This window comes from Papilio machaon, chromosome 22 (genome assembly GCF_912999745.1).
Source record: "Papilio machaon chromosome 22, ilPapMach1.1, whole genome shotgun sequence".
Taxonomy (NCBI): domain Eukaryota; kingdom Metazoa; phylum Arthropoda; class Insecta; order Lepidoptera; family Papilionidae; genus Papilio; species Papilio machaon.
Genome location: NC_060007.1, coordinates 3895436 through 3917552, shown reverse-complemented (window position 1 = coordinate 3917552; position 22117 = coordinate 3895436). Strand labels below are relative to the sequence as shown.

The 22117-nt window shown below is 34.9% G+C and overlaps 1 protein-coding gene across 1 annotated transcript; it reads left to right on the top strand.

The window, feature by feature from the left end:
• The first annotated feature begins 434 nt into the window (after positions 1-434).
• LOC106720815 (AT-rich interactive domain-containing protein 2) lies at positions 435-19784 on the top strand. The gene is made up of 37 exons (XM_045683532.1): positions 435-530; positions 612-702; positions 1053-1162; positions 1389-1510; positions 1842-2057; positions 2577-2827; positions 2952-3133; positions 3207-3300; positions 3529-3690; positions 4252-4416; positions 4612-4722; positions 4878-4991; positions 5109-5278; positions 5704-5822; positions 6280-6362; positions 6481-6600; positions 7975-8052; positions 8709-8801; positions 8883-8910; positions 8981-9036; positions 9353-9835; positions 10553-10642; positions 11007-11042; positions 11241-11339; positions 11579-11680; positions 11759-11861; positions 12516-12616; positions 12826-12915; positions 13845-13946; positions 14724-15152; positions 15268-15369; positions 15440-15543; positions 15810-15972; positions 16513-16659; positions 17333-17368; positions 18963-19054; positions 19543-19784. Exons 1-37 carry the CDS (start codon positions 436-438, stop codon positions 19643-19645), a joined length of 4842 nt encoding a protein of 1613 aa, XP_045539488.1. The 5' UTR covers position 435; the 3' UTR covers positions 19646-19784.
• The last annotated feature ends 2333 nt before the right edge of the window (positions 19785-22117 follow it).

Genomic DNA, 22117 nt, shown 5'->3' with positions numbered 1-22117 from the left:
TTGATAGCTTGATAGCTTATTGCAAATGCCTCATATAATGTGATGACCGATTTGCTTGTTCAATGAAATAAATATTTTAAGAAATAGTTTATGATTAAAAGGATATTTCACTATGAGTATTTTATGAAGCCGTTAAAATGTAATATACCGAATCAAAAAGATTATTTGGGATCGATACATCGTTACCTGTAACATCTCTATTATCGCGTCGCTACTCGGTGGCTTGAACTATAACTGTCACTGTCAAAAATGTTTAAAAATGTATTTTTAAACAATAAAATGTTTTCTTCGTTTATTATATAAATTGATACTCTAATGTATGAATATAGTATTTTAATTCACATATATTACAGAAGGCAGAATCGAAACATATAAGTGTAGTTACTAACCACAGTAATAACCGTGCATTGTTTGCCGCTAGTATAACATAAAAAAATGGCTAAATTTCAAGTAAATACTAAGTCAAAAGACTATCTAAGGGACAAGGAAGCGTTTCTTAAAGACTTAAAGCAGTTTAATGAGAGTAAAAAGTAATTATCCAGTGTTATTTACATGAATGATGCCATATATGTTTGGTGTCCATATATTTGAAGTGTATGTTTTAATTTCAGCATTCCATATAAAATACCGGTTGTCAATGGAGTGGAAATAGATTTGTATTTGTTTTATTCGTTGGTTCAACAGCGTGGGGGACTTGGCAAGGTTTGTTCTTAAAAAACATACTATTAAACTTGTCTTTCGTTAAACTAACTTTTCTTATAGTAATTTTAAGTCAGTTCTCTTGTTATTAAACAATACTTGTACTATTTTATGTCCAACTAAGTGCCGCCCGCGACTTCTTCCGCTCGGAATTATAAAATTTTTTTAATAAATAGCCTATGTGTTTCTGAGTCTTCCAGACTATGTTCTATGGCTGTGCCAAATTTCATCAAGATCCGTTGAGCTGTTCCGGAGATACCTTCAAACAAACATCCATCCATACATCCATTCATCCATCTATCTAAACATTCACTTTTATAATATTAGTAAGATAAGATTTAATTTGATTTTAGGTAAATCAAAATGACACTTGGGAGTCATTTTTAAGATTGCTTAGACTCCCACATCCATGTATCAATGGATCTACACTTTTGCGAAGAATTTACGGAATGTATTTGGAAAAGTAAGATATATTCTTTTTAAATTTGCCAGCAACAATACCATAAATTAAGTGGCAGTATTATTTTTTTTTTTTGGTAAAAAGGCATAATTTTCATGCAATGTAAATTAAAAATAAAATTTATTGAATAAGTTCTCATAAGAATATTACTTTATTTTTGTGTTTGACGTAAACATTGAATTAATACAGATTAAGTATTATTACTTTATTTTATTTAATGATATAATAGGTATGAGAGGGCAAAAGGTCCTCCAGGTCGGGATGATGACAATGATATTGATGAAGATCCAAGGAGAGGCCGTGGAGGTGGAATGCCACGCATTACTTTTGGAGGTGGCACATATATATCAGGTAAATGGCAGTAGTTAATTATCACTGCGTTATCTTTTCTTGTTTTTTTTTACCAATATTCTGCAGTTATCATGTTTAACTGACAGTTTGGCTCTGCCAATGAGTAAAAATATGGAATGCATTATGGCTAATGTCTCTAGTTTGAGACATTGATCGAAATCAAGAAACATCACTTAGTTGATAAGGATGTTCACATGGAAGTAAGTCTTCTGGGGTAGTTCCTGTACCAAGACAAGTTTTCCAAATATTTTGTTATCTTTTATCTTTTGTATCTTTATTATGTGTTTCACTTAATTATCCATTACATAATTTCAAATATAACTTCTTACAGCATCAGGCGAGGCGCTCCGTACTAACGTAGCACCGAGAATTGCAGGCCCATCGGAACGATTGACACTGTCGCTATTGTCACCAATGCCCAATGAGCAAGACTTTGCTATTAATGTGTGCACAGTGTTAGCAGCGGATCATAATAATCGCCTACCTTTGAGTACAACACCACATATCTTGGACTTCTTATTGGCACATGCTGGGGTATATAATCATTGTAAGTAGATAAATGTAAACTAGTACACTCAGTTTTATAATGTTCTGTATTACATTGTAACACTATTTATATTTTGGTGGTTATTCCGTTCGTATCACATCTTGCATTCTACTTCGCGCCTAAATCTCTCGTTGTTGCTTTTTATTATCTTTTTTTTATTTAATTAGGTGAAGGTGTTCTCGGTGGTCAGTTATTACATAAAAATATTGCATACTTAATAATTATCTTTGTATATGTTATGTTGGTACAAATGTACTCTTATTATAAATAAACATTCTAATTAATGTTAATATTTAATTACTCTTGTGGCTATTTTATTAGCGCCATTTGTTAATCGAATTATTGACTGACCAGTAAGTATGTGATAATTTTAGTGTAATCTGTCTATTTAGACAAGTTGATATTGATATCTAAATCATCTTTTACTATTCTTCGTTGCTGCAAGAGTTTAAAATGTGTTTGATAAAAAATATATTTTTTGGTCCTTCGAGCAGTATAGAAATTTATTATAATTTTCAGCCAGTCTTCGTGATACGATTGGTCGATCTTACTATGAGGCTCGTGGTCGGTATCCACATGAGTTCTGGCAGATGAGGTCCGGCGGAGGTGGGGCTAAGGAGTTGGCGGATGAGAGCAAGTTCATGCAGCCAGGGATCGAGCAGCCTGAGTTGATGGTGCAGGCATTGGCCGCTCATAATACTTTGACTGATTGCTTGATGCAGGATGGTGAGGTTCTGGAACTGGAGAAGTTGATTGATGATGGGACTTCGGTAAGTTTGAAGGCAAAGATTATAAATTTTTTTTTTGGTAGCATTAAATCTGTCAGAATATGCCTTACTTAAGACATCATAGTACTTCTTAGTTCTTTAAGACATTAGCATCTTTTCTAAACAGGATATGCTAGAAGATTGGGTGACTGAACCCTCAGAAGAGAACTTGTTGTTTGCGCCCGAGTTGCCCGGGGGCTCAGCTTGTGTGTACACACAGCGAGTGCTGCAAGTCGCCTCTATCGTGCGTTCTCTCTCCTTCCACGAAGAGAACATACAGTACTTAGCCAAGAATACCACACTTATACGGTAAATATGTCTATCCTAAGTCATTTTTAATGCCTGGTTTTTTTTAAAATAATTTTTAATTTGTTTGCTCTAGATTTTTATTACTCTGTGCCAACTGCTGGGTTGGTACTCTACGTCAGAGTGGATTGGATACTCTCGGTAATGTTTCCACTGAGTTAGTAATAAAGGTGAGTGGATTACTGTATTCAGTTTAAATAATTAAGCGATGTTTTAGACCAATGGAGTACTAATGTTTTAGTGCAGAGTTTGGTACTAATGTTTTTTGACAGCTCCATCTTCTTAAAGTGCCTTCTTCTTGAAGGTCTATAGGATATACCTTGAACGAAGAGCTGCATTGCCTTATCTTAGGCCTCTGTTTGAGAACTCTTTCCAGTTCGGTATTGTTGTCTTTCTAGGATCCAGCGACGTGTCTCATCTCGCGTCACATTCTGTCCACTATCCAGTCAGCACTGGTGTCACCGGACCGCGCGCGTGTGCTCGCTGCACTGGAATTGCTTAACAAACTGGCACAGAACGAAGTTAATGAAGATGCACTTCTCAAAGCATTGGAAGCTAAGGTAGCAATAAGTGCTATTTAATAGGGTAAAAATTGGGTTTTAAAGTCTTTTATGGATTATCTTTGTTTGTGCCTGTTAATCGCAAAAATTATCTAACAGGTTTTTTTTTCTGTTTTGATAACCTAAATATCGCGGAAGTTCATAGGCTATTCGAAATCACGCTATTACTTATAAGAGTGCAGCAGAAATAATAATTCTAAGGGTTCGTTTACACATACCGAGACGGAGAGTAGAGAAGATAAATCACCGCTGTGTGAAACTTGTTTAAATCGTATAAAGCTCATGAAACATGCTCTGTTCTCAGCTCCGGCTGTCTAAATGAACCTTAAGCGAGATCCAATATAAGTTTAAATTAAGACTAGCAATCGCCCGCGACGGTGTCCGCGCAGAATTATAAAAAAATTAGTAGACTTTGTGTTCTTCCAGGCTATGCTCTACCTCTATACCAAATTTCATCGAGGTCTATATAGCCGTTCCAAAGATACCTTCAAGAAACATCCATCCATCTATCCATCCATCCATCCATCTAAACATTCGTATTTATAAAACTATTATTTCCAGGTGTACAGTGACGTATGCGCATTGCTAACACTGCGCGATATAATGGTGCTGGTGTGTACTCTGGAGTGCGTGTACGCGCTCACCTCACTCGGAGATCGAGCTTCGGAAGCTGTGGCCCGCGTGCCTGGACTTATACACACGCTTGTGTCACTTGTCACTGTTGAGGTCAGTCATATATGAGATAATTTGAGATAGTTAAGATCACCGGAGGACTAATTTTAGTCCACCTTTCTCTCCCACCCTTAAATATAAGGATATTATGGGGAGGGGAAGTGGATTTGTAAGTACGCATAGGCTACTTTACTTAGTTTTAATTGTTGGTAAAAACTAGTCACTATTTTCTTTATATGTATTGCGCAGGCACAGAGCTACGGTCCAAGAGCTTGCATTCTGATGCGCGTGGTGGAGACGGTCAGCGGGCCCAGCCCCATGCCCGCGGACAGGGACCCTGCGCCCCCACCTCCCCCATTGGTCAGTTATGTAACTGTTGGCTTTCACTGCCGAAACAATTGTACAAAAATAAATAAAGCATACGTTGTACACAAACTTATAATCTTTGAGCTTCGAATCTACTCAAAAGGAAGGAACACAATGTAAATAATATAATGTTGTATTTCTTAAATCAGGCTCAAGTATCAAAACCGGCAGTTGAGCCTGTTGCGCAAACACCGCCTGCGCAGGCGCAGACCTCCCCCGTCTCCTCCATACAACAGTCACACATACAGCAACGAACCATACAGGTATAAAATAAAATAATGTTTTATTTGTTATTTTCTATTACTCTGAAAACTTAAATCTGCACTAAGCGACTCCCTTAAGTATAATTGAATGACTATGTGTGTGTATGTATGGTGCAGGAGAACGAGCACTTCGCTCAGGCGTGGCTGCGGTCGACGTACGAGCCGCTGGGTGCGGGCGACAACAGCGCGTGTGAGGCGGCCGAGGTGTACCGCCAGTACCTCGCCTGTTGCACCAAGCTCGGCCGCAAGGGTGTCATTGCGCCCGCGCACTTTCCACGACTAGTCAGGTATGTACCATAGCCGACAGGGGGCGCCATTCCTAGGCGTTGCTACCGGACACCACCACTGGGAGCTATTAATGTGCGCCGTAAATGGGCGCCGAAAATTGGCACCACAAAAAGGCGCCGCAAAAAGGCGCCGAAAAAGGCGCCGCAAAAAGGCGTCGCAAAAAGGCGCCGCAAAAAGGCGCCGCAAAAAGGCGCCGCAAAAAGGCGCCGCAAAAAGGCGCCGCAAAAAGGCGCCGCAAAATGGCGCCGCAAAAAGGCGCCGCAAAAAGGCGTCGCAAAAAGGCGCCGCAAAATGGCGCCGCAAAATGGCGCCGCAAAAAGGCGCCGCAAATAGGCGCCGGTTAATTTTCAACACGTTTAACTCAATATAACGATTTTTTCATATGAAATGTGAATAATAATTGTAAATATTTGTTACATGATAGGACCGTGTTCGGGGGCACAGTGGGTCCCAATTCGATCACAACAGCGACTGGTGAGACGCAACAGGCGTACATTGGAATACGCGCCAGGAATCCACAAAATAGACCCAATCCACCTGCAGGTTACTTATAACTATACTAATTTTACAGATTTTGGATACACGGAAGAATTCTTCATATATTGTTCTGACAGATTATTCCGAAAAAACATTTACAGTGTAAACTCTTTATAGCTTTATCCTTTATAACAATAAACTCCCTGTAACGTTGAAGCGAGCCCAACTTGGTTGGTCTGCGTTAAACCCACATATTGAAACACTCTTTATAGCGACATGCCATTCTCTATTACGAAGAAATATGTTCATATTTGTAGACAGTAAATATTTATTATCGGTATTATTGTTTATGTTATGTTACTTTTTTAATTTGGTTGTCTTTTTGTTCACTCCATATAACGACAAAAAAATTATCAGTCCCTTGAGTTTCGTTATAAAGAGTTTACACTGTATTTGGATCAACGTATAAAACAACTAGATCTGTGTAAAAATATAATTTAAGACATATAATAAACATTTTTAGGACCGTCATCGCCTATTTTGAAAGCCCAGTTGACCAACAAGCCCGGTACTGTCGAAGTTAAACCGGTTGTGGTACAAGCTCAGGTATTTTTAATTCTTATTTCACACATTACACATATATTTTACCGTCAAAACACAGTTCGTGTACTCTTAGTTAACGATTAACATCTCTGAGTGAGGTATTAAGTGTATACGTGTGCAGACGGCGAGCCCTGCGCCGGCGCAGCATCCACATCTGTCGCAAGCGCTCGACGCGCCCTCCAACACGACTCTCATCAAACACCTGCTCGCCCACAAAGTAAGCCCAGCCCCGCACAAGCAAGTAAGTAATGCCCACTAACAACACTAACTCTGCTAACTTACCTTTCAGTACATCAATTTTTTTTATGAATGTGGTCACTGTTTAGTCACTTTATATGTGTTTATTGTTATATCTCGATAGATAGATTTTTTCAGATAGATATGTGAAAAAATATAGCCTATGTTACTCCTTAATAAAAGAGCTTTCTTTAGGTGAAAGATTTTTTTTAATTGGTTCAGTAGTTTTTGAGTTTATCGATGACAATGTTTTTTTGTTTTTTATTGTAAGTATTGAATGTATGGTAACTACTTTATAAAGTATCTTTGAGCTATCTACTTTGGAATTTTTAAATGAAATAAGAAAATAAGAGATCTTATTATTTAGAATTAGCTGTCGCACGCGACTCTGTGCGGAATTAAAAAAAACATAATAAATAGCCTATAAGTTCTTCCAAACTATGTTCTACATCTATGCCAAATTTCATCAAGATCCGTTGAGTCGTTCTGGAGATATCTTCAAACAAACATCCATCCATCTAAACATTTGCATTTATAATATTAGTAAGATGTCCATCGAAAGCCATATTATTTTATTAATTCATTATGTCTACTTATAATTTAAATTTTAGTGTCAAAGACATGTTGATTATTCAAAATGTGTAGCAGCAAATTATTGGTAATATTTTCTTAATAATAATTTCATATAAATTACAAATATGCATGCGATTATAAATTACAAAATTAGTTTTTTTTGGTAATGCAAAAAAATGTAGTTGGCATGTAAAATAAATGTAGATGAGTAACATATTAAAAATAATAACCTTTATGAATGAAAAAAACGCATGCTTTTTTTAAATGCTTAGTAAGCATGTCGTGTTTGTTAAAATATTTTAAAAATAGAAATGATATATAGAATATTTTGACACAAAAATCCAATTGGAAATATCTAATATCAGTTTCTTCTAGTGAGAATGTTGCATGAAAGTATTATTAAATTAAATCAAAAAAAAAAATGTAACAATTACGATCTCACAGTATTGTAATAATTTTATTGATAACAACAATGTGATCAATATTAAGACATCAGTTTACAAAAACTGATTTCGACTGCTCGTTATACAAAAACAATAAACAGAACCCAATAAGCGATCGTTAAGATTGATTCGAAGTTTATTTTAATAATTTCGTCTCTTTTACATATAATGTATAAAATTAAATTAATTGCATTTTAAACGTTAGATCTAGTTTCTCGATTGCTGTCACAATCTTTAAATCGATTATATTTTAAATCAAAAACATATTCGCTAAAAGGATTATGATCGTTTATTGGGTTTGGCTATTAATTATCAAAACATTTTTTTTGTATAAAAATATTTATATATTACGTATTAAATAGGTAGCACAAAGGCAACAGAGTCAACAAAGAGTTGTCGCACCTTCTACATCCAATGCTGTTGTACAACCCAGTGTATCGGTAAGATTATAACTTTATTTCATATCATTTCATTTCATCTTATCTCACCTCACCTCACCTCACCTCACCTCATCTTATCTCATCTCCTCTCCTCTCATCTCATCCCATCCCATCCCATCCCATCTCATCTCATCTCATCTCATCTCATCTCATCCCATCCCATCCCATCCCATCCCATCTCATCTCATCTCATTTTATTTTATTTTATAGATAAAAATGTTACAATTATACAACAAGTATTATGCTTTTCAAATAACTTGGCGATGGCGACCCAAGTGCAGTACCCTTTTCCAGATACACCTAAAATTGTGTTCTGCGCAGCGACTTTCAAAAAGTTAAGAGTCGCCATGATATCTGAATATTATTTGACTTTGATAACTATAATGTGATGATTTTGCTTCAATATTTATTGAGAAACTAGCTGTCGCCCGCGACTCCGTCCGCGCGAAATCAAAAATAAACTTAATAAGTAGTCTAAGTGTTCCTCCACACTATGTACTACATCTGTAACAAATTTCATCAAGATCCATTGAACCGTTCCGGAGATATCTTCAAACAAACATCCATCCATCTAAACATTCGCATTTTATAATATTAGTAAGATTTTAATTTCAAATGTGTAATACTTAGTATATTGTGTATATGTTTATTATAAGGGAATGGAGGTAGATCCAGAGGCGTTAATTAAATGTACGACAATAACTCCGGGAGGTGTTGCCAGTAACACGCCCGCCTTGCAGGGAGATAAGGTACATTTTATAATATTGTACTTAATGTTACAGGTTAGATATAAAATATTAGATTTATAAATGTTTATTATTTTCTTTCAGGTGGTGATTACATCAGAAGAAGTTTTAGGTAATTTTATATGGTAATAAATATTTAAATGCCTTAGAAAATCTTATAATGCAGATGTTTTTTATTCCAGCACCGAAAGAGGAACCTGTACAAATACAAATAGATGATCAAACACAATTGACTATAGTAAGTAATGAATTTATCTTTAAAATACAAACTTATCTTTGAATTTCCAAACTATAGCATACTAGCTTTCGCCCGCGACTTCGTCCGCGTAAAAAAAATTGAGTTGTATAGAGTAATCTATGGGTTATTCCCGATTGTAGTCTACCTATGTTCTAAATTTCATCGAGATTTTTTAAGATATTTTGGAGATATGTAGTAACAAACATCCATCCATCCAAACTTTTGCATTTATAGTATTAGGAAGAAGGATAGTAAGATGTTCTATTTTACTATTGTACCTTATAATGTGAAAACAATATTAATTAATTTCTCACAGAAAACTGCCCAAAATAAAATGCTAGCTGACCTGCTAGAGAAAAAATCAAATCCACCTGTTCAAGTTGTACAAATGAACCCGCAAATAAACGCACCGACCATACAAATAACAGAAACCGGTCAAATAGTACAAGTGAAATCTGAAGCGAACCCGGTCATACAAATAAACGCAGACACTGGCAGTTCATATTTTCAAATAAAGAACGAACAAGGCCAATTAATTCAAATTAAGAACGAACAAGGCCAGATAATACAGCTAAAGAACGATCAGATACAGAATTCGATGTTGCAATTCAAGAACGATCAGGGTCAGATCGTTCAGATTAAGAACGACGGTCAGAATTTACAGGCCGGTCAGATTTTGCAGCAAAGTGTCATACAAACGGCTAAGAATGAAAAGGATCAGATTATGGAGACTGTGGTGACTGATCATTCCTATACTGAGCCGCCTACGAAAAAGATAAAGGTGGAAGAGAAACGAGAGGTATATTTGACGTTATATTTTTAAGCTTCGATATAATTTTATTATCTTTTGCTAAATATATAATACCTTTTTTACATCACACTTTCAGTTATATAAAATTATCATATTTAAAAGTTTATTAAAAAGAGAGAGGGCATCAGTGGCTCAAGGGTTAAGTACTTGACTTGCAATCTGCAGGTCCTGGGTTCGAATCCCGCCATATACCAATGTGTTTTTCGATTTTCGATTTAAATACAGTGGACCCCCTATAATCCGGCCCCTGTCTAATCCGGCGCCCCCTGTAATCCGACATGACTTAGAATTACATAAATTAAGTCTGATTTGTACTTCAAAGTACATACATATGTACGTATAATATATAGATTCTTGTCATTAGATATGTAATTTGTCGGATTACAAGGTACTCTTTCGTAAAAAAATCCGGACTATAGGGGTCTTAGGCAGTGCTCTATAATCCGACAAATTCGATAGTCCGACACTGCCCTGCATAATGTTTGCCGGATTACCGGGGGTCCACTGTATGTACATTCATCCGACGTTCTTATGATAAAGGAAAACATCGTGATGCTGCACATATCTGAGAAGAAATACAATGGTTGACTATGTCCTAGTCACCACTAACTTGGGGTAGGCTCCGAGCCCCTCAGTGGGGACGTATAGTGAGCTGATGATGATGATACGTTTATTGAATAAAATTAACAATGAGCATTTTTATAGGGCAATACACCTCAAGAGAGTGTTTCAAAGACAGCAGCTAACTTGTACGCCGCGTTAGCAGCATCAGCGTTAGAAGACGAGGAAGATCTGGTAAGTATTCAACCTTTTTAGTTTCACCTACCTCCATTAACACACGGCTTGAATACACATACATTACACATTGTTTCTTTCTAAAGCCGAAATTAGGTAAACAAAGAACGTCGGATTTCAAAATGGCAGCTATTACGATATTAATTTTTTTTTTTAGTTATTTTAGTTGGTTGTGAAATAAATGGAAGTGATGCAAAACAAGGTTAGCTTATGTTAGCTTGCTAATGAAACAGTGTTTCACCATTTTTTTTTAATTTGTCTATGGTTTAAGGTTATTATTGGAACAAGATACATATTATGTTTATATCATTAGAGTTAATGAATTACTAACATGGTTTCGATATTCTTTCATGTCTGTATGTAGCGGCCTGGACTCATGTTACCTGGAACTCTACGCAAGGTTTTAAAAGAGCCTATTGTTTGTATTAAATCAGTGATTCTCATAATTTTTTTCTAGAAATAAATTTAATAAGGTCTGGAATCTAATCTAGACTTAGTTTTTATACAAGTAGTTGATATTGGTTTAAGTTTAGTTTAGTTTTCTGTTTCTTATTGGCGTTCATTTATAAGGTGATGTTATAAAACTTGTTATTGACAGCTACCAAATAAACAAGAACCCGGAGAAGTTCCGCCTCCGGTTATGGTCGCAGGTTCATCTGATACTGGATCTGTTATAATACAGGAGCCATTGCTTCAGGTGAGTAGTTTTTGCAGCGATGTCAATTTTATAAGTTATTAATCCCATTCTCTCACAATCTCATTCTCTCACAATCTCATTCTCTCATAATCTCATTCTCATATTTCTCTCATTTCTATGTTATGTATGTGTATAAAATATTTTATATAGTGATGTAATGTTAAAAAAATAATAGTTTATTTGTTTTTTTAAACATAAATTCTAAATGTTTCTCCAACTTTCTTTGTATCAATATGTAGGTGCATCAACCGAGTATACAAGTTCAGCAACCTACCATGCAAGTACAACAACCAACTTTGGTTCAACAACCGACTATGCAGATGCAGAGCTCTACAATGCAAGTGAGTTACTTGTATACAAGTTTAAATTTAAAACACATCAACATAAGGAACATTTTAGAATACACATATCTTTTATAGATGCAGCAACCAACGTTACAAATGCAGCAACCCATGCTGCAAGTTCAACCTATGGACGTTCAGAATATTCTAGCGTCGCAGTCCGGACAGATTATACTGCAAGGTAAACCAATATACACTCACTACATACCTATCTAAACAAATTTACCTTTATAAGGCTGTAATCACAGATCTATTACAAACAGACATGTCATGTAACATAAATTTTAATATAGAAACTTTTCAAAATAAATCCATAGACAATAAATTGTCAGCCAATGATTTGTATATAATTACTCATCATCAGCTCACTAAACGTCCTCACTGAGGGTCTCGAAGCCTACCCCAAGTTAGTGGTGACTAGACCATAGTCAACCACAGCCAAGTGCGGGTTGACTTCACACATATCATTGAATTTCTTCTCAGATATGTGCAGGTGTATATGGCGGAATTCGAACCCAGGACCTGCAGATTGCAAGTCAAGTGTTTAACCTCTGAGCCACCGACGCTCTAATATAATTACTCATTTATGTTTAAATCGATTATACATATTGTGATAAACCATTAGCTTGTCGGATACAAGATGTGAAATACATTAATACAATACAATACAAAGTGTAATATACATTTAGAGTTATTAATAAACTGTGTACAACAAGTATAACTCTAAATGTATATTACACTGTGTATAAATTTTTGTATTAATGTATTTCACATCATGTATTTTACAGCTAATGTACTAAAATCTTTAGTATTTAATAGTACGTATATTTTGCAGGTGGTTTGGGTTACATAGCCCAGAATATACCTGGAAATATGATGCAGAAGACGATTATAATTGTCCAAGGTCCTACAGGTGGAGGTCCACTTACTCTTACGGTAAGTTTGTATGTAAATATAATATATATAATTTTGTAAATCGTGAAACAACAAATTTGTTTTTGTCTCAATTTTTGTTAAAGACAATGAAGGAGACGAAGATATGTTTCACAGTAACATATAACTTTGTGTGTTAATGTTCTATAGTATTTTTGGTTATAAATGTAAGTGCTTAATAAAGATTAAAATAAGGCATTTACGTACGCAAGGTGAACAACCCAGCGGGTCTGGACGAGGCGACTCTAAACAGCCTTATTACCCAAGCAACAGAGGCGATAACTCAACAGCAAATTATCCAGGTTAAAAATACCCGTAGAAATGGCGCTTCAAAACACTTCTCAGCTAACTCTAATATCTTTATTAACATTTCGGCACAAAATTCATTCATTTTATGCACATTGCGTTCATTTCTAATTGCTTACTAGTGCTATTTATGCTAAAACTAAGATTAACAACAAAAAAAGGTAATTCTTCATCAAGGAAATTGATTCTGAACGTTACGTTAATATTTTTTTTTATTTGACTATGCTAAGTTTTCATGTTTATGAAAGAACAAAATATGTAGGTGCTTTTAAATCATAGTAGCGCTCTCATACTTAATTTTCATAACAAATAACTTCCAGTTTTACAATAATACTAAGGGTCCGTTCACACAGATAGGAGCGTAGAGAGTATATAGAGCGCAAATAAAATTGAGCTTTATGTGGTTGAAACAATTTTACTTTGCTCGTCTCTTTTATCAAGAGCGTAAAAATCTGTTCTGCAACTCCGCCCCGTCTGTGTGAACGGACCCTAATGAGACAGAATAAAGGAATCTGATATTGCTATTGTAACTGAAGACCATTATTTAATTCTCATACTTAATTAAAAAAGAAGAAATATTCTATACCCCTAGGAATTTTAAGCCCGAGTATTTTTTTTTAGTAAAAAGTTGATGTAAAAATTGTAGAAGTTTAAAACTAACTTTATATTACACAGAGCCTGTAAATAAGCGACATTTAACATGATTGTTGTATTTATTATCTATTAACTAACATTTCTCTTCTGTTATATTGTTTGTGTACTAAGTATTTGTAATACAATTACTTTGTAAGTGTATACTACACTTTTTATACTTTGTATACTGTTTATATTCTGTATACAAAGTATTAATTTTTTTTAATTAAATACTATAGTGGTATACATGTGGTATATTACTTTATGCAATACAAATGTGTTCTGTGTACAGAACACGGGCGTAATACAGTCAACTCAGAGGGTGATTGTGAGTCAACCGACACTAGTGAGCACTTCACAGCCCATCACTATGGTCAAAACGGCCATAGCACAGGTTAAAAAATAATTTGAAAGTAGATACATAGATACTGCTTCAGTAGATTTACGTTTGGCATGTTTTTTTAAAATTATATAACATGTTTAAGCTGATTTAATTAGATTTTTTTTTATTCGATTTTGTATACAAAGTTATATTACTAGTATAAAATGCGTTTAAATGGTTTGATATTAGATCGTTTTTTAAATACAAAGATAAATTACTTGTAGTTATAGAACTTTATATCAGGAAAAAATATGTAAATGGGAGTTTGGTGGAAAGGCTGTTATAACTTTATTTTATTAATGGGATTTTGGGTTATGCGGTTCACTATATGGTGATTGAGATTGGGTTCTTGAGGTTTGCATGCATGGATGAAACGAAAATAGGGTAAAAGCACATATTTTGACATAAAAAATTCTCACTAATAGTGTATTTGTAGTCTAGTAGTGTATTTATCCCGTCTTTTATATGACAATAATAAAACGAGAATATATTTGTATGAACATAATTCTATCTCTGCCTACCCCTAATGGTAGAGTGCGAGAAGCTTTTAGCTTTTAACTTATTTTTAATCTTGCACGTTAATGTTGCTTTAATTTTGGAATATTATTATTTGCAATATTTTTTTTTTCTTTAATACTTAATAGTAAACTGTTTCTGATTGGTTAGATTGTTAAATGTTCAATAACTCTATAATTTATACAAACACTGCAAATTTATACAAAAACGCAACTATGTTACACAAAAACTTTATAATTGAAGGTTATATATACGATTAATCGTTATTCACAGAATACGCCACAAATAACGGCGAGCCAACAACCAATAATAACATCTCAGCCCCAACCACACAAAGCACAAATTGTCACTTCACAAACCCAACAAATTGTCGTATCGAAACAGGCACCGGCATTGATCAGTACATCAACAAGCAACCAGATGGGCGGCAACCAAATTATACAAGGCGGCAACCAAATTATACAAGGCGGCAACCAAATTATACAAGGCGGCAACCAAATTATACAAGGCGGCAACCAAATTATACAAGGGAATCAACAAATTATTGCCGTATCAAACAATCAGCAGATCATAATGAACGCTCCATTGAAACCCGGTGTGCATAGAGTAATGCAGCCGCAGAGGAGTCAAGTGGTCAATACGGTCACACAGCCTGTGGTATCGCAGAGTGAAGCTAAATCAACTGTAATACAGAGCAGTCCCGTAAGTAGTTTAACTTTTTTAAAAAAATAACGAAGATTAATATTTAAAACACTAATTATTCATTAAACTGCAATTTCAATTAGGAAATAAAATATATATTTTTTATATATTTTAGAAACCACAGCAACCGATCATGCGACAAGTGATCACTCGACAACCAATAATGGTGGGAAATACCAAAATCGGTGACAAAGAGGTAGTCACTCAAACTGTTGAGGTAAATATCACCTTATTGATATGATTTTTTTAAAATTTTTTCGGTTATTTTTTAATTTTTTTTATGACAGAAGCCACCGACACCGAAGCCGACTGTGACACCGCCCCCAGTGGCGTCCACGTCACTGTCAGCTGATGACACGCCATGGATATGTCATTGGAGAGGTTGTGGCAAGTAAGTAATACATCATCAAAGTAAAGATTAATGTCTTGTTAAAGTTGCAAAGATGAATGTAATCGGCTCACCATAGAAAAAAAAAATCAATTGACTAGTTAAGCAATTAGTCGAGAAACTAGTCGATTTATAAATCAGTTCTCAGTCTGTTCATAAAAAGTTTGCCTGGTTTCTGATGTTATTCAGATCGAAATGTCATTCTTATCTATCTATCTAATAAGTTTGCCTGGTTTTTATAGTTGATAGGGGTTTAATTTATTGCCTAGGTCCTTCTCTAACGCATCAGAGGTGTTTACTCACGCTGCGCGGACACATTGCCCGACTGCGGCGGGCGGCGAGGCGGCCTGTATGTGGCTGGACTGCGACCGCGTGCCTCGGAAGACATTTGCCCTCCTCAATCACCTCACAGACAAGCATTGCACGCCCGCTGTGAGTATTATACCCTCTACCCTGCTTATTCTTCCCTATTCCTTTATTTTATAAACATACACACACACAATCATACATCAATAAACATACATTCCAACAAGCATCCATACATACACACACATTTGCTTTGACATGTAAATAATTTTAATTTGATTCTTTTTCTAAGTCTTAAGTTAGTTAATCGTGCAATTAGGCATTTAACTACATTTTACAATGCTACTATTCCGTTACTTAAACTATACCACTTAGAAGAAAGAGTCCTGGCTCCTGTTATACGGGTCAAGAACCTAGTTTAGAAACCAGGCGTACTATTACAATGTAATTACCATACTTTTGCTGCCTAAATAATCTATTTTTATTGTCTGGTTTAGTCCTCTTTCCCTTCCCACCATTTTTTTAGAAGAAAAGTATAGGAAGGGGAAGTGGGTTCAACGGAGGACTCATAGGAACGAGAAATATCCTCTTACTGTGCGTCCTCATAAACAGTTTTTCGAGTTACTGCATACTTAGTATTTAAATGATAATGAACTTTGTTACAAGGCATTAAAGGCGATATTCAATTCTCGTCGTCACGCGCTGGCGGAGGCGGAGGCGGGCAAGCCCGTGTCTCTGGGCTATCCGCCCAACGCCGCACTCGCTGCACTCAACAAGCACGCTACAGATATGTTCAACCCGAGAGAATTGATGGTAAGTTTACAACAAACTTCTTTCTTAATATTCTGATACTCTTATAGACCTTAATTGGCTAAAAAGTTCTTCCAAGCTGTTCTATTTTGTTCATAGTTTACAATGTAACATGTTTGGAGTGGCGATGTTCACTAATTTGGGAAACATTGTTACAAGCTCTAGTTTTCACATAAAATTGTTTAGATTTATAAAAAAACTTCTTAGTATTTGCCTCGTGTTTGTTATAAATATTATGGAAAGTATGCTTTTTAATTATAAGATAAAACAATTAAAGGATGAAGGTTTTATGGTTAATTTCTTGATTCACAAATAATTGTTATAAATTTTATGAACAACTTTCAAATGTCTATATTAAAGTTTGTATTCATGAGTACTGCACCATAAATAACTACTCGTGCACAATAACATGACTGACAAATTCGTTTTTTTTTCGATTATATCGGATGCTATATTAACAACTGGGTACCAACTTTACTTGCTCAGGTTATACATATAAGGTAGTGAAAACACACGCATAAAACCATAATGAAAATATTAAATCTCATCAGTTCGGATTTTGTGAGATAATGAGACGCGATTGATATTGTCGTGTCATGTTATTGTGACCGGGTATTACACATAGCGCCACTAACAGCACTGTGCCGTCACTAACCATGTGTTTGTGTGCGCGCAGCACAGGGCCGAGCTCAGTCGCACGCCGGAGCAATTGGTGAGATACACGAATACAATTAATGCGCACTCAACTTTTATTATTAGAGAGAAAGATTGAAAAAGACAGAGAGAAAGGGAGAGAGAGGGAGAGAGAGGGGGGGGGGAGAAAGGGAGAGAGAGAGAGGGAGGGAGAGAGAGAGAGGGAGGGAGAGAGAGGGAGAGGGAGAGAGAGAAGGGGAGAGAGAGGGAGAGAGAGAGAGAGGGAGAGAGAGGGAGAGAGAGAGAGGGAGGGAGAGAGTGTGAGAGAGAGGGAGGGAGAGAGAGAGAGGGAGGGAGAGAGTGTGAGAGAGAGGGAGAGAGAGAGGGAGAGAGAGGGAGAGAGAGGGTGAGGGAGAGAGAGAGAGAGGGGGGGGAGAGAGAGGGAGGGAGAAATAGTGAGGGAGACAGTAAGAGTGAAATTTCTGATGTAATAAAATGCTCTTGCACATGAGTAAGCAATTATACAAAATGAACTAAGCTGTAAGTGTGAGTGAAATGAAAGTAGTTTGGCCAACTCCTTTTCTAAAACATCAAAATCAAGGTAACAAATGTTGAAAGTAAGATCGAATTATGTGTGTGTCGTGTTTACTTGATTTGTCTGATTGTTATAATACTGTTCTTACATTTGGACTAGAAATCTAAAAGTTGAGAGGAGATTTTCCTAAGTCATTTAATATAAAAATAATTCTTTGAAAAAGTAAAATTTGTTTTGAATAAGTTGAGTGCGCAGAGAATTTTATGTGCTTTTGTGTTCATATTGGTAGCCTTTTGGTAGTGTGTTTGTTTCGTTAGTTTGTAATAAATGTTTGTATTTGTCCTTTGCTTTACGAAGACATATTAGTATGCAGTAGAAACATTTCTAATATTAAATTAATTATAATTTTTGTAACAGCAAATTTTCTTGTTTGTATTATTTTTTTCGGACCCAATAGCATTTAAAGAAAATTAAGGAAAAGTTATCACTTTGTATATATAATTAAACTAGCTGTCGCCCGCGACTCCGTCCACGCGGTATTAAACACGTAATAAGTAACCTATGTGTTCTTACAGACTGTTATACATCTGTAACAAATTTCATCAAGATCTGTTGAGCTGTTCCGGAGATATCTTCAAACAAACATCCATCCATCCATCCATCCATCCATCTAAACATTCGCATTTATAATATTAGTAAAAATACATAGTTCGCTGAATAATATATTAATTTTTTTTTATTTATTCAGAATTTTACTTAGCGCTGATATGTATTTCGTTTTAATGTATGTGCTTTGTATTATGCATGTTTATATATGTTTTGTGTGTCATACTTATTGCTATGTATCGACACTGGAAAGCATAAACGCTGTAACCCTTGAAATCGCGAATATGTTTTTCATACGTTAATAATTTCAACCATTATCAAACGATAATGATTTTATTATAGGTTAGCACAAACTACACAACATTTCTAAATACCGCATGCTTGTAGGCGTAATCAGCTCACGAGTTATGATTTTTTGGCTCTCCTGTAAACTTCATACTTTCGGGGTTACAGCGTTTACGCTTTTCAGCGTCGATATATACATACATATATATATACACAATGTATTAATATATCTTATATGTATGTATAGGATGAAAACGAAGGACCTGTTACTAAGAGTATACGATTAACAGCTGCTTTGATTCTGAGGAATATCGTTATTTATTCCAATACCGGAAGACGGTAAGTTTTTAAAACTGTTATTATTTTTGTTACTTTAATTTAATATATACTAGCTGTCGCCTGCGACTCTGTCCGCGCGGAATTTTAAAAGAACTTAATAAGTAGCCTATGTGTTCTTCCAGACTATGTTTTGCATCTGTGCCAAATTTCATCAAGATCTGTTGAGCCGTTTTAGAGATATCTTCAAACAAACTTCCATCCATCTAAATATTCGCATTTATAATATTAGTAATATTAATTGAATATGGTTTATTTCTTGTATTAATGTGTTATATATGTTCTAAAATGCCCATAAGTTATTTATTTAGTTATTCGATGCTTTTTTTTAAATTAATAACTTTATAGGCATGCTTTAAGAAGTCAATTTAAAGACGAATTATGGACTCCTTTATCAGTTCTTTTTAAATTTAACTGAAGATAGTAATGCGTTTGTAATTTACCTAGGCATATTATAAACGAGCGGCATTTAATTTGTGATACCTTTTCAGACAATTGCGTACTTACGAAGCGCATCTTGCGTCAATTGCGCTTAGTACGGTGGAAGCTTCGAGAACGATTGCCCAAGTTTTATACGATATGAACAATATTTGAGAATCACTTGACGGCTCAAAGCCGAAACAAAGATAGCGGAATTAAAACCCGCGTGACGTCATAATGACGTAACGTATGTGACACGTGACGTGACTGTGTTTTTGTTGGCAACACTGACTTTGAAATTGACAAATTATTGCCAGCGACAAATATTGTGTATATACATAAGTTTGATTTTTGAATTGAAATTTTGAAGTAAAGTATTTGTTTAAAATTATTTAGTAAAGAAGTTTTATGTAAAACTTAATGTTTTTGATACTTGTTTTTTTTTATTTGCTTTGTGATTTTTTCATTGCAATCATTGACTATATTTGGCGATAATTTTGTACAGTAACTTTTGTCTGGTTACGTGATGTTTTTTTACAGAATGTTTCATTTCTTGGATTTTGTAACTTAATGATTAGTTCAAAGTTAGACATAATTGAAAAATTTATATTTGTTTTTTTAATCAATGTGTTTTTTAAACAAATATATAAGGTTAGTAATAGTATTTAAAATATTTAATTTAAGTGCGAATTTTATAGGGGGTTTAAGAATATAATGAAAAATTCATCAAAATATAAGCGTTAATTAGAAAAACTGTTTCGATGATCGTGATTTAAGATTAAACTCTACTTTATATCGTAGTTTAAGTAGTTTTTGATAGTTACTAATAAAGTTTGTTAATTAAATAATTGTTTGTTTCGTAGGTTCGAAGATGCCTTCCCTATTAAAAATTATCAGTTCATGATTTTCATTACTATTTAACTTTGTATAAGTTTTCATATGGGTCTGAATTAATTAATAAATATGAATATTAGTATGAAATTAAATGAATTATTTTTGTAATAGACAGCAAATAATACATGTATAAGTGCAAATAAAGTATTAAGATAATTTGTGTGTTTTATTTAAGACTAAGAGCGTTGGTGGCTCAGGGGGCACTTAACTTGCAATCTGCAGAGTTCTTGAGTTCGAATCCCGTCATGTAGCAATGTGTTTTTCGATTTACATATGTACATTTATCCGACGTTCTTACGGTGAAGGAAAACATCGTGATGCTGCACATTTCTGAGAAGAAATTCAATGATATGTGTGAAGTCAACCCGCACTTGGCTGTGGTTGACTATGTCCTAGTCACCAATAACTTGGGGTAGGCTCCGAGACCCTCAGTGGGGACGTATAGTGGGCTGATGATGAATGAAAACCACGAAATAATACAAGGGTATAAAAATATGATCGCAAAAATAATATTTGTAAGTATCCAAGTATCAAGATGATTAAATTATTATCGCTCTTACACGAGCTAGCACTAGGAGCATCGCTGTAAGCCTCACCGTTGGATTCCACTGTTGAAATTGCATAAAAACATTCATTTAACATGTACATATCTCAGTTTTTCATGGAGTATGAGAAAAATTAAATTATGTTTTCGCATAAATGTTTCAGCAGTGAAACCCAGAGTTAAACTTGCTGCAGTCGGTCCTTATTGTTGGTATGTTTTTTATATTCCAATATCGCAGTTAAATGTAAGAGGCATGCCTCTGCAACATTAACTAGCATAATGAATCTGTTTACAGCTTTACACGGAGGAATATCCTAAACTTAATGAATAGATGGAGCAACAAACATAATTAAACGGCAGCTTGCCAGCTAAAATGTAGGTTTGAGATGCAGGAAATTGAGGTTAGGTACTAAATTTAATTTCATCGTAGTCTCTATGAAGATAATATAGATTAGGTGGACGTACTGCACTCAAAGTTAATTCCTCATTTAGGAAGTATTACTGTTTCGTACCAAATCTACACTAAGTCAGCAGTAAATCTTCATTTATTATAAAGCGATTGTAAAGTGCGCCACTTATTAGTTTCATTTAATTACAAATAGAATATAAAAGGGAAAGAAATATTAAATAATAGATGCAATTTGATAATCTAAACAGATTTAGCATTTGCTGACGGACAAGATGTAACCACAAGCGAGCGCTTTGACGAGTGTGTGGTGCTGTTTGGCACAATTATAAGCGCATAACTTTATTTAATACAATTACAACAATGCGGACGTTATTGTGGCTGCAGCAGAGATATGTTTTCGCATATTAATTTAAAAACATTTGCAATTCAAAGTTCCAGTAAGTACACTATCAAAAAAATTCTTCTATATAAACAAAAATAAATGTTTGTACTTTAAGTGTTAATAAACTACTGCGCAATATTGGATGAAAATTTGGCAGAATGGTCTTTGGACATAAGAGAATGTGTGTTCGATATTCTAAAAAACATATTTTTCCATGAAACTGTTTGCTTGCAAGTTACTTTGCACCTTTATAATTATTTTGTTTTCACATAGTTTGTTATAAAATTATAATTTTTAAACATTACACCGAGTAAGAAATTATAACGGTGATATTATATCAACGACAGCGAGCTTTATTTAACTGGAACGTTTCATCCGACGGACGGTATCGGTAAAAGCTTTTACGATCAAAAATTC

Coding starts and splice junctions, on each gene's coding strand:
- LOC106720815 (XM_045683532.1), top strand. CDS start 436: ATGGCTAAATTTCAAGTAAATACTAAGTCAAAAGACTATCTAAGGGAC. Junction 8,911..8,980: donor TACATCAGAAGAAGTTTTAG/GTAATTTTATAT, acceptor TTTTTATTCCAG/CACCGAAAGAGGAACCTGTA. Junction 15,370..15,439: donor TAGTCACTCAAACTGTTGAG/GTAAATATCACC, acceptor TTTTTATGACAG/AAGCCACCGACACCGAAGCC.